Here is a 12,950-nt window from a genome sequence, read left to right on the forward strand (position 1 = left end):
GTTCAGGCAAATGATCAGATCGGCGGATCGTCAGGTGACGACCAGTGACCGCCCTCCTGCATACGCCATGGAAATCCTTCCGGCCGGACGTCGGACTTGATCAACATTCATTCATTTACCACCGAGATTGTCATGATCATCACGTCGTTACTACATTAGTGCAAAAGATAAACAACGCGTAACAAAGAAAGGTAATAAGGCGCAAAAGCAAAACCACAAAAGTCAGCTAAACAAAGACACGGTTGATTCCTCTGAGCAGTGTCTCCAACCCGTCCGCCAAAGGATCATCTTCGGGCTGGGATAAAAGGCGTCCCTGCGAGTCAAACCGGTCAGGCAAATCGATAGTCGAGTCGGAATCAGATTCCGCGCCGTCTTTGCGGGACCGATCTTCAGACCGTGTACGTGCAGCGAACGGCTCAGAGAACGAGTGGCGGCGACGTGGAGTGCGGTTGCGCCCATGGCCATGTATTGATGCAATGGTAGAGTCACTATCATCCGTTTCGTATCCGGGGTCATGCTGTCCTTCATGTTCCGATTCAAGGTCAAAGGCAACCGATTTCGGCCTTGCCGGCTGGCTGGCCGCGCGGGGTCGTCGCTTTTTCGGGCGAGGGGTTCTCAGCGATGATCGTGCATCTAGACCTACATGCCAGGTCAGCAAGGGCCCCTTTGTATGCAAGGCAGCCTTCCCTGAACCCACCATCTGATATGCGATCTTGGGTAATGGGGTGATGGGGAGATTTCCATGCGGCACTCACATTCTCTTCTACCCTTCGGGGCCGAGGTGCATACGGGTCTGACTCAGGACGCGCAGGATGAGCATACGGCTGCGGTGGCACGGCGCCGGGTGGAGGTGGATAATCGGCAGGGTTGTAAGGTGCTGGTTCCGTGCGAGGCGCGGAGCCAGGCGGCGGAGGAAAGTAATTCGTATTAGGGTAGTACTGATGATCGTCGATCGGCCGAAGGGCAGCAGGAGATGACGGATACGGATCATGCTGGTACGCAGCTTCTTCATCTGGCTCATGATTGGTCAGCACTTGAAAACCTCAAGAGAATCAACCTTCGCTTACCCGATCTGTCTCTGTCTCGCTCTGCCTTCTTGCGCTCATTACGCTGCGCGAGCTTGTGGGCTGCGTAACCGACTCCTGCAGCTCCTAAAGCGGCCTCGGCGAATTCCCGCGAGCGACTGCGATGCCGTTCGTGCCCGCCTCGTCGTCTTCTCCGGCTGTCACTCTCTGAGTCTGACGAATCGCTACTGTAGCGAGCTTCCCGGCCTCGGCTGCGACTACGACTGCGGCTATAAGGCCGGCGTCTTGTTGATCCAAAGCCAGCTGCGCCACTTGCAACAGGGTCAGATGCATCCGAGTAGTATCCATGTGAGCTCCCAGGCCGACCGTAGTAGTTGGCAGGAATACTACCATGGACTGGGCGTTCTCCGTACTCGATCAGACCAGGAGAGGACTTCGTTGGATCAGAGTAAACCTCTGAAGGGGCGCGGCTGCGAGATCGTGAGCGTCGAAGCTCCCTGTTTCGTGAGGCTTCTTTCTTGTCCTTGTTCTTCTCATATAATCCAGTAGCCGCAGCTGTCCCAAGGCCGGCCGCTAGCACTGGCAGGGCTTTCCTGATTGCGCTCTTGGATCGAGACCGATCACGTCGCCCTGGACGGGAGCGGCTCCGGGCCCTCTCGATCAGGCCTGCCACTGCTGCTCCAGCAAGGCCAGCCTCCGCCATATGCTTTCTACTTTTGGACTGGCTGCGCTCCCCATCTTTGTTCAGCGGCAACGACCGTGTGGAGCTGGCAGCATGGCGGTGACGAGATCGACTGCGTCTGTCCTTATTGGAATTGGACTTGTTTCGTGCCAGGGCAACAGCTCCAGCAATAGCAGCGGCACCTAGGCCGAGTTCCGCGAGCGTCCGCGCGCGCGAGTGGGAGTGAGAGCGACTGCGACTTCGACGACTGTGGCTATGACGATGACGGCGGTGATGACGGGAGTGTGATCTGTGATCGTCATCAAAAGAGTGGGAGCGATGACGACTCTTGCTGCGATAGTGCTCTCTTGCACGCGAGACTGCTTCAGCAGCGATGGCGCCCAATGCACCGGCACCCACGTCCCGCCCCAGGCGGCCAACTCCCTCAGGCACTTCTTCTCCTTCTTTCTTGTGATGGTTGCGAAGAAGTTCTGCCGCCCCAACACCTACTAGGGCACCCTCGGCTAGATGCCGCCGCCGATGGGGATGATCATCGTACTCCCGTGTCTCTTTGCGAATGTAGACCATGCTCTCATCGCTGCTGTAGTCCTCTTCATCGCGACGACGGGTAGCCTGTGAGACAGAGTCGCTAGGGCTCAGTTCGCGTCGGGAGCGACGGTCTTCATCCCACTCGCGTACACGACGATGATAGTAATAGCCGCCAGGCTCGCGATCCACTTCCGACCGCCGCACAATATCATAATCGGACTCTCGTGGATTGACGTAGACGGGGCCGCGTGCTTCAAGAAGGATTATCGGCTGAGTTTCACGAATGATAACGGGGGCGGGGTAACTGCGAATGCGCTCGGGCACATAATACTCACGTTCACGTTCGTAATAGTCTCTTTCGGAGCGGTAGTCAAGTGAGCGCGAGTCGTAGTCAACCTCTCGTTCATACCTTTGAATCATCACCGGCTCCTCTCGCTCATGAGTGCGCCGGATAACCAGCTCTCGGTCGGCTGGGTCCTCATGGCGATAGAAGAAATCACGCTCACGTTCACGCTCACGCTCCTCCTCCGAGGGGATGACGTAACGCTTGATAGATACGGTCGAGCGGGGTTCATCCCAGTCCCGCTCGCGATCGCGCTCTCTGTAGACGTATGACATGAAGTAATACGATTTCAGATGGATAAAGGTGATTGGGAAGTGATGGGAAGAAGGAGGTTGCTTTTTGCAAGAAAAGAGGAAGGAAAGATGAGAAGCAGTTCTGAGAAGAAGAATACAGAAGATGAGGGACTGCAGCGAAGTGGGGTAAGCGAGGCTGACGAGAGAGGCTGCCGAGTGTCAACAATCGACGGGCGTCGGCGGATGGCTGTACGAAGGTTCAACTTGATTCGAGAACGAAACAAGGCAGACGTACACCGTCGTCAGAAAGACGAAATAGAATGCGGGATGGTCAAAGATAATTGCTCCGAGCGAGAAGACGGGCACCCAAGGAGGGGTTAATTCAACCCTCGCCAAAGATTAAGTATGCCGGGCCGCAATGGTGATTTGCCGGGGCATTCATTCAATGATTCACTGGTCATCCGTCATCCGCTCAGTGTGCTTGAATTTGTGCCAGGTGTAACGCAATGTAGCATGCAGCATGTATGGAAGAAAATGTAGAAGGTGGAACGTGGAAAATGAAAGGATGCAATAAAGTTGATGAACGATGATGATGAAGTTTGAAGTGAAAGAAGCACAGATAAAGCAAGCAAGAAAGAGGGAGGGGCAGAAATGAAACCTGAGGCCGCGAGGGCGGACAAACCACCCAAACCAGCTGATCCTCCACGTGAGGAACTGCTTCTTGCCTTGTGACAATTGCAACTTTCATCCTCATCATCCTCATCATCCTCATCATCATCATTATCATCATCATCAACCACCACCACTATCTTCTTGGATCTACGAGTATCTGCAAGCCTCGCCAGGAGGTTTAATCTGTTTTTGGTCCCTGCGGAATCATTATTCCCATGGAAATCAAAAACATGGCTATCCAGTTCCTTCTCAACCATGGAATGACAGCCGTCATACCATCGGTTTCAGGCACCTTATCCAAACCTCTTCCAACCTCTAATCTAGTAAACGCCGGGTTTGAGGCCCCTAAGCTACTGCAGGGATCCACTGAAAAATTTTATCATTCAGCTAGGTTCTTCATACGCTAGTCGGATGCGCCAGTCTCATCCGCTTTAACCGTGTAAAGTACGGAGTACTGGAAAAAATTCCCGCGAGATCTGGAGTTGCCGAAGTCGGATCTCGGACACTGCGGTCTTCGGCTTTCTTTTTCCTTTTACTTTGAGCGGCCAAGCAGTTTGAAAGGACGCTACACCTGTTAGATGCTCGGTATCACCTTTACGCTGTTATCAGCAATTGAGAGAAGAGCAATCCAGTAATGCTTCGATCACCATGATCTGAACCCCGCTTTGCATGATGAAAATAGTTGTTATGGATTTTCCGTTCAAGGAGGGTCTGCACGATAATCCCTGCATGGTGCTTTTGAACCGTGAACCTAGCATACGTGCCCTACGGGGCTCAACCGTGTCAGCAATCGAATGATGACTGCCGCTTTGACCCCTCGCCTCAATCTATTCTGTGGCTCAACCACCCATGCAATTTTCAAGACTTGAGGCGCCATCTCGTTTGGGACTCGCCAAAACGCTAGCATGGTGGGTGCTGCTGATACTCTGACAGCAGACCAGAGCACCATGTGCAGCGAATCTCACCCCCCGGCCCCAAGTGTGGCTGGAGCCACTTTCGAAGGAAATATGGGCCTTTGCTGCAAAGCAAGCTCAAACAAGAACAATGATTGACAAGAAGGATAAATAGATTTACGGATTAGTCTTAAAACGACCCCCTTTCTTGCTAGGATGACTATACTAGAGGATTCTGAACCATGGTTCTCTGTGGCGGTGATGCAGGAATGGACTCAGTCTGTATGCACCCAGCCACAGTTCGTCGGACACAATGATTGTGACGGTTTGAGGGTCAAGCCCCATAATGCCGTCGACCCGACTTGACGCACTATCGATGCTGGCAGACGTCATCGCCATTCCGCGCACATCCCCCATAGGCGTTGGGTCTTCCCTTTGATTCGGCTTCCTCAAGCACGGATTGGTCAACAGCGTATGCTTCTAGAGTTTTTCCACCACCAAATCAGTCTGAGTTCTTTACCGGGGGCTCTTAGTACGGAAGTTATAGGTAATGGATACGGAGGCAGCAGAAGAGATTTTTAGATGCAAGCTGCGATCTAACCGATTCGGACGCGACAGTTTAAAGTGATAATAACGTGGTCGCACTGGGACGGAATTCTCCGTGAAGCAGCTTCCTTCTCTTACTTTTCTCGGTCGAATTAGCACCACGCCAGCGCATTCATGTTCTTGAGCATCGGCCCAAAAAAATTCGACTAGACCGGCGATGCCGAAAAGGGACATTGTAGGTGATAACCCAGTACAAGACTCCTTGCTCATGGGCTGCTAGACAGATTACCTCGATATAAAGAGCACACAGCACGTCCTTAGAACCGTTCACTTAGAATGCTGTGTTCTGCACTCTGATAAAACTCACAAGGTAAATTGGCTGGTGCTGCGTCGGCCTTCTGTCCCATTCCGGCATATCTTTGTTCTAGTTTACCCATGTGCAAGGGTGAGCTCCAACGCTAGCTTCTTATTCTGAGTTAAATTTCCAGCGCCATCATGACTACCTCCAATCGCTCGACCGGAAAGAGACTGCCTATAAGCTGCCAGGCATGCCGAACGAGGAAGATCCGCTGCTCTCGTGACGGGCGTCCATGTCAGACCTGTGTTCGTCGTGGTCTGGGTGCAGAGGACTGTATTTACCTGGGTCAGCCGAGACTCGCTTCCCAACAAGCCATGACGGCTGCTCCACCTGACCAGAATGAGATGCTTGCACGAATCAATAGCCTCGAAGAGTTGCTTCACGAACAAATTCACATTCAGTCCAACGACGTTATGTCACCCCAGAGATCGCCCAGCGGGACCGAAAGTGGAGCCGAGTATGAGCCTGCGTTTGATGTTAGATCCCGAGAACTCAGATCCCGATTACCCAGTGGCGCAGGCACTCTACAGACATTCAATGCCGGATACGTTCGTTACTTGCCGTGGGTGAACAGTCCTCCGATCTTCAGGGGCCAGTCAGCACCCAATGTCGAGACCGAAATCCCAGACGAAAGCGATGATCTGCAGCTGCCATTCGCCAAGAATCATGTTTCTCGGGATGAGCTGTTAGCGATACTACCCCCCCGCCGATATTGCGATGCGCTCAAAGACATCTACCTACGAGTCTTCTCGCCTGTAAGTGGTTGTCATGTTTACTGTCAGCCTTGTAACTCTTTGACGCGAGAGCCTCCATATGAGTGGGACTTGCTAACTCAACATCCAGCTGTTCCACGTTCTTCACGACCTCACCTTTGAAACCGAGTACCAACAATTCTGCCACGACGCCAACAGTGTCACCCCCGCATGGATCGCGCTTCTGTTTGCGATTCTTTCTATTGCTGTCACGGCACTCGAAGACGATGAGATTTTGCTCTCTGATATCGGGCGCGAGAAGACGGCGAGTCGAAACATCAAGGCATTATCTGCACGCTATCGGTCGGCCTCACTGCGATGCCTGGCAGCAGATAATGTCCTTTCTCGACACTCGATTCACTCACTCCAATCTCTGATCCTCGTCAACTATGCTCGAGTCCACCGTGGTCTTCCCATCTGGACTCTGCTAGGGTTTTCGCATCATGTAGCCATCTCCATGGGCTGCCACGTTGATCCCAGCCGATTCGATCTCGGACTCATCGAGCAGGAGGAGCGCAGACGTGCCTGGATGGGGCTCACCTCGCTATTTACTGTGCAGAGCATAGTCTCTGGCTGTCTTCACAACACCATCACACCCAACGATGTGAAGACGCCCTTAGACATCAACGATGTTGACTTGCTGACGGGTTCTTTCTCGGGACAACCGGCGCACCCAACGCACATGACGTACCTGCTATTAGAATCTCATCTCAACCGAGTCCTGATGATGGTATGCGATGCGCTGTTCAATACGTCCCCGAGGTTTGTCCCCTATCAACTCGAGACTCAGATCCAATCCGTCCGTGAGATGTGCGACCAGCGGTACAAGCTCAATTCCGGCCTCGAACCCCCCTCGCCGCCACACCAGGCCAACCTGAACATCCTCTACAGCAACATTCACCAGCTCCTTCTCCTCCTTTTCCGCCCCAGTCTCTGCGCCTATTTGCAAGGCGAGTTTACTCCCGAGACATATGCGGCGCGGACCAAAAGCGTCTCCTCCGCCCGGGCCTCGCTGGCCATCTACCAAGCCCTCCACGAGTCGCCCGCGTACGCCTCCTACAAGTGGTACAACAGCTACCTCGGCAGCTTCCACGCCTTCCACGCGGCCGTCGCCCTCTCCGTGACGCTCCTGTCCCCGGAAACCCAGTTCGAGTTCGATGAATCCAAGACGATCCTCTGGGACGCCCTCGAGACCTTTGCCGCCCTCTCCAACCGTAGCAATTTCTGCAGCAAGGCCGTGCCCGTTCTGCGTCAAATCATGTGAGGAGCTTCCCCTGAAAGACTAAGGGCACTTGCTCTTTCCCAAACTTGTCCTGGATACCTTCAAGGCTAACCATATCGTTTTTGATTGTCTACCATCCAGTGAAACAACCTGCACCCACGGCCAACAAGCCCTCGCATCGCTGGTCGGGCTAGACCCCCATACCGCAGGCCTGATCAACCCCCCCGGTGACTTCGTGCCGTTTCCTCCGATGCAGCGGATCCCCGAGCCACTCCTCGCGCAACTCCAGCCGCAGAACTGGATCAGCCCGGCGTCGGTCCCGTGGGATGGGTGGGGGAATCCTAATAAATAAAAGATTGGTGGCAACGAGAGGCGACAGACTGACTGGCAGTGTGAATCCAAAAAGAAGGAAACGACTGCCTGCAGTGTCCATGTGCAGTGCCAACCACTACCAAAGTGTGATTTGATGATCCAGGCCTAAAGACAATGGTTGGGTGCCGCTTACGCAAAAAAAAAAAAAAAAAGGAGTTTGGACTACCATTAGTAACTGTACTGTACATGTTTGACCCTGGATTGCCATTAATGGCTACACGTTCAGACTAGAGGGGACCAGCAAGGTGCCGATCCGTTTTCCACAGTACTTCGAGGTATCGGTCACGGATCTACCTGTGGCGTCATGTTGCTGAGGATGATATCAGGTTACGAAGGTCAATGGGCTTGATTGGATACCCCATTTCAGAGATACAGCAATAGCGAGAGCAAGAACGAAACCTGTCAACGGCACAATTCAATGCACCGGATGGATAACACATTATGTACAAGAGAGACCATACATGAATACATACATAAGACATGGAAAGGAAGCGGGCGAGAGAGGACGGATGTCCAATCCGGCACGCAAGACAGCACAAAAACTCGAAGACAAGACCAGAGAGCGACGCCTGCGCCACGCCCGTAGGTGTGTGGCCCCTGTATCTGCCTTCTCGCGTGTCTCTTTCTCAACATTCCTCCTTCTCCAAAAGTCCTCCCCACTCTAATCGGACACAAGAGCCGCAAATGAAAAACAACATCCCAAAAGTGTATAGAAGCGCCGTTGCTGATGCATACATAAGATGAAACGTCTTTTTCCTTCTTCAAAAAGACACCGCCGCCGGGTCAATCACGATAGATTTATGTCAGGTCACCACACATCAGTGGGCCAAAGGGGAAAGAGAAAGCAGATCCAACATCACAAAGGAGGATAGGATAAAACAAAATCGTATGCGGCCATGAGTTGCATAGATTTTACCGGAACCGTAACTTGCCAAGAAGAATGCAAAGTGAGGTAAGAGGGAACCGCTGAACGCTCGAGCTGCAAGCTCCCATAACGCCGGGAAGAAATCGGGAAATCGTAACTAAGCCGTGAAGGCTCGCTTCACCACACGGAACGTGTTTCGAACAACATCCAATGGGCTCGCAGGGTCTCGGTTAGGGCGCAAACTGCGTGAGAAACGTTTCTTCGTCGATATTGTAACCGTGCCGTTGCCCTCGGGACTTTGATTGTGGTCACCGTTTCCGTCATCGTCATCCCCGTCATCAGGTATGACCTTGATGCTAGAGCTGACCGAGGCAGAATGGTAGCGCGAAGTCAGGGGTAGTTGATATTTAACCACGCCACGGACGATCAATTCGAACGGGTGTTGAAGCACACGTTCCCACCGTTCTGTGCCGCCCTCTTCAGTCTTGTTGCCGGGACGAGCAAGACGTATCTGTCCTTTCGAAGTCGACGGCTCATAGCGCCATGGCGACGGCTCCAACAGCAGCGGCGAGTCAAAATGGAACACACGACCAAGCAACATAGTCTGGGGGTCACCCGCGGGATCAGTGGGCATAGGATCAGTGCCCTTGTCCACACCGCCGCGAGCGAGTGCCATACTACTGAATTCGGTCTCAATCGCCTGACAGCCGACCGAGCTCGCACACCGAGCGAGTCGAGCCATCTCCGCCTTTTTCCTGCTTCGCTCCACCCGAGGGAATGGGCTCGTATCAAGATCATGCTCGCGCCAGAATTTGTCCGTCCCCACAAACCGACTCTTGGCGAATATGTTCATATCCATGTCGTCGATAGATACCGGGAACAGATTCGGATTGACGGCTTGCACGTTCAAGTCCAGCATAATTTCCTGCTCGGACGCCAGAACATTCTGGATATCGAGCACCTGCACATCGACGAGTGTCTTCGTGGTCATCACGGCGAAAGACGTGATCGCTCCAACAACGAACAAGAGCATAGCGGTGATGAAGAGGCATGCGCCGTAGCGTGAGAAGAACCCACGATGGCGCTGCTGCATGTACTCCATCTGGCGGAGACTGGCGCTGTTCGGGCGTCGCCCACCGCTTTGACGGCTTCGTGTTACCCGGGGGGAGCCAACGAGAGGAGTGCGTTCATCATCCGCGCCTTCAGCATCGAAATCATAGCTGTAAAGATCGTGTGGCTTCTTGCTACCACTGATTGTGCGATAATTCGGGTTGGCGCGTGATCCAGGGTGTCGAGATTGTCGATAGGCATTGCCAACAAAGTGGCGGGGGGATTTGGCACTGCCCTGAGACTGAGGGAATGGCGAATCACTATCGAACAAGGACGGATAAAGGTTGTTGTTGCGGCCGTAACGCCCGATATGGTGGTGCCGGGGAGTGTGCGTGCCGCTGCCATCGGCGCGAGGATGGCTGCGTATGGTCTCATCCCCAAAGTCATCGGGGTTGCTAGTGAAGGTATTATTGGTAAACTTCATGCTTCGCTTGCCCGTAACGCTGTGGTTCCCATCTCGGATCCCGGCTCGACTCCGACCGGCCAGCTGGTCGACCTGACTAGCCATAGATGTCGCGCTCGGGGTCCGGGAATGATACCGGTTCTGTCGAACTGGATACGGATCCGGGGGATTGGACTCGTACACGAATGTCTCATCGGAGTCTGAAACATCGGCCTCGTCTACGGCACTGGCTACTTTCGCCTCAAAAATGTCTGCCTTGGACGACGCCGTGCTTGTCGTCAGCGCAGCCGGCTTCCGGGTTCGCTTCTTCTCTTTCTTGGGCCGAATAGTCTCGGTACTGGGTTTCATTCGGAGGGTCCCCGCATCCACTCGGCCAGTGTTGCCTCTATCTCCCGGCACCACACCGAGAGAAACCTGAGGAATCGAGCTGACAGTTTCGGTCTCAACAATCATATTGCGTACCGAACCATCGGTCGGCTTAGCGCGAGGGCCTCCACTCAGTGAGGTAGTGGATCGTTTCGGGATGATAGTATTGTTGGAACCCCGGGAGCCCGAGGGTGCATGACGGCGATAGCTATCGACCGGCTCCGAGCTCTTATTCCCACCACTGTCACTGCCACTTTCATTATGCTGCACTCTCGAGGCCTTGGGCGTCGCGTCTTCATCAATCTTCTGCAGTTGTGAGTCCTCTCGTAACGGCAACCCCAGGATAGTCTCGGTCGATGGTGTGGATTGATCACTGGCCATTTCCTGCACAGTTTCGAGGGCCGAGCCTGGTGTATGATTTCCCCGGTTGACGGCCCGGGGGGCACTTCGATCGGTCTTCGTCGCATGATCATCCGGTCCGGGCGTCGAGCGCTTGATCGAGGTGTTCGGTTGGGTGGTCTCCGGCTCCGACCGTCGCGAAGTGGCCCACAATGGCATGGTGGACTTATCCGGGCTAGGCACATCGGAAGACGAATCGGCATTGGGAGGCGGGCTGAGGATTGGCGGCTTGGATGATTTGGATAATGCTCGCTGGATGGCTGTGGCCGAGGGAACGGTGCCCGACCCTCCCGAAGTAGTAGTGTTGGAGGCAGAACGATTCGGACTCCGGTCGACGCTGCCTTTTCGTGATCGAGATGCGATCCGGGGGGTGGAAGGTGAGTTGCGCGGGCGACGAGAGGACCGGACCGGGGAGGTTTCACGAGAGGATATAACGGAGGGAGCGGTGGGCGTCGGGATGGCGATGCCAGGAACGACATGCGAGAACTTAGGCAGCTGTGACACGGCAGGCCCCTGGATTTGGGATCTAAAGGTTGAACGTGGCACTTCCATCATGTCGCTCTCACTGGCAGATCGACGAGGCGCTGCAAGAGCAGCGGCAGCCTCATCAGTTTGGGCCACTCTAGATCCGCCAGCGGTCCCGTGGGGAGGAGGTGACCTCTCGGACTCCGCCGCCATGACTTCTGCTGCGTCAGAGATGTGCTGACAACCCTTTCAGAAATCAGGAGGTCCGAGAGGGAACCAGGATAAGAGTCGGTGGAAGGCAAACACGAAGAGGGGGAAACTAGGACTCGAAAAATTCGGTGAGCACCAAGCGGGCGCGGGAAAGCCGGGACCAGGGCGTGGAAAAATAACGATTAGAGAAGGCAAACACGGAAACAGCCCAGATTGAGGGACCGATTTTGCCAAAAGGGCCAGGAGATTCGCAGCCTGAGAATGCAGAACCGCAGAGACACCACTGGGTGGTCGCCGCACTTGCGAATCAATGGTTTCCTGTTGTACAACACGACGTTACACGGTCAAAAGAGTAGTCGGAGGGCGAATGGAGGCCAGCCACATGCTGCGAACGGACAAAGCACCTCGGAGCGGGAGAAACCGTTATCGAGATAACGCGGAGAGGATAAACAACAGAGTCTCCACGGTAGCGGTAGCAGCCGATATAGGTTGTAGGAATGGGGAGGGGGAGGGGAGAATATTGGGGACTGAGGATGTAGGTGAATTGCGCAAAGGTCGAGTCAGGAAAAAACCAAGTAAAGATCCAGGCAGACCAAAGCCGTAAGGGCGGAGACAATGGTGCACATAACTTGATTGAGCAGTAGGAGGGGTGGTAGGTGGTAGGTGGTAGGTGGTGGTGTGTGTGTGTGTGTGTGTGGGTGTAGGTGGTGGGAAATATGGACAACGTCTAGAACAAGCTTCCAAGCCGTTGGTGAGTTAGTCGAGGACGGTAGGAGGGCATAAAATCAGGTGAGAGCGATGTGGATAGGCTGGAGGAGGGTGGAGGAATCGAGAGGAGGGGGCGGGCGGGTTCTATTGGCAGGTGCGGGCCCAAGTGGCAGGACGCAAGGACATTCGCGAAGGTTGAAAAGAAGCCAGAGGGGGGAGGAGGAGGAGTTGTTCCAGTAGTAGTGGCAGTAGTGGCAGTGGTGGCATTGATGATGATGATGATGATGGTGGTGTAGTGGTAGTGGTGGGTAACGTACAGTGTGTGGTGATAACTAAAAAAGTAGATTTCCAGTTTCGAAGGGCGACACCCGCTGCTTTTTGCCCACTCAGGGGACTGGCGGCCTCACACCCAATGACAGTCGCCCACGTCAAGGCACCGGCAGCTCTAGTGTCTTCACAGGTGGCTAATGGGAATGGAGAGAGTGGAGGAAGAGATTCACAAGATTCACAAGATTCACATCCTGGACAATAACCAAAGATGAAGGAGGAAAAAGAGAGAGAGAGAGAGAGAGAGAGAGAGAGAGTGTGTGTGTGTGTGAGTGTGTGAGTGTGAGGGAGAGAGGAAGAGAACAAGAAGGAAAGTACACCACACAACGGAGAGTACACCCTGAGAGAGAATGAAGCGTGAGTTACTCCGGAGTACGGAGTAGTTCCGCGTAGACAGTAGGAAGGAGAAAAGAAACATTAGTTACCACCGGTGACGCAATTTGGGTAAGATTACCAGCCGAGTGAGGGGAA

The 12,950-nt window shown here is 54.0% G+C and overlaps 4 protein-coding genes across 4 annotated transcripts; 1 reads left to right on the forward strand and 3 right to left on the reverse strand.

Moving 5' to 3' along the window:
- Positions 1-226: 226 nt before the first annotated feature.
- Positions 227-2,853, reverse strand: BO82DRAFT_371855 (DUF3824 domain-containing protein; the record flags this gene model as incomplete). Its single annotated transcript, XM_025637291.1, has 4 exons — positions 227-639; positions 698-1,012; positions 1,068-1,703; positions 1,740-2,853. 4 exons carry the CDS (start codon positions 2,851-2,853, stop codon positions 227-229), a joined length of 2,478 nt encoding a protein of 825 aa, XP_025495678.1.
- Positions 2,854-4,861: 2,008 nt separating this feature from the next.
- BO82DRAFT_185477 (uncharacterized protein) lies at positions 4,862-5,406 on the reverse strand. The gene has a single exon (XM_025630468.1). The coding sequence runs from the start codon at positions 5,190-5,192 to the stop codon at positions 4,893-4,895; it is 300 nt and encodes a 99-aa protein (XP_025495679.1). The 5' UTR covers positions 5,193-5,406; the 3' UTR covers positions 4,862-4,892.
- Positions 5,306-7,390, forward strand: BO82DRAFT_185446 (Zn(II)2Cys6 transcription factor). Its single transcript, XM_025630466.1, has 2 exons — positions 5,306-6,035; positions 6,124-7,390. Exons 1-2 carry the CDS (start codon positions 5,418-5,420, stop codon positions 7,294-7,296), a joined length of 1,791 nt encoding a protein of 596 aa, XP_025495680.1. The 5' UTR covers positions 5,306-5,417; the 3' UTR covers positions 7,297-7,390.
- Positions 7,391-8,509: 1,119 nt separating this feature from the next.
- On the reverse strand, positions 8,510-11,657 carry BO82DRAFT_185470 (putative phospholipid metabolism enzyme regulator). The gene has a single exon (XM_025630467.1). The coding sequence runs from the start codon at positions 11,445-11,447 to the stop codon at positions 8,649-8,651; it is 2,799 nt and encodes a 932-aa protein (XP_025495681.1). The 5' UTR covers positions 11,448-11,657; the 3' UTR covers positions 8,510-8,648.
- Between the last annotated feature and the right edge of the window lie 1,293 nt (positions 11,658-12,950).

Source organism: Aspergillus uvarum, assembly GCF_003184745.1.
Source record: "Aspergillus uvarum CBS 121591 unplaced genomic scaffold BO82scaffold_7, whole genome shotgun sequence".
Classification (NCBI taxonomy): Eukaryota; Fungi; Ascomycota; class Eurotiomycetes; order Eurotiales; family Aspergillaceae; genus Aspergillus; species Aspergillus uvarum.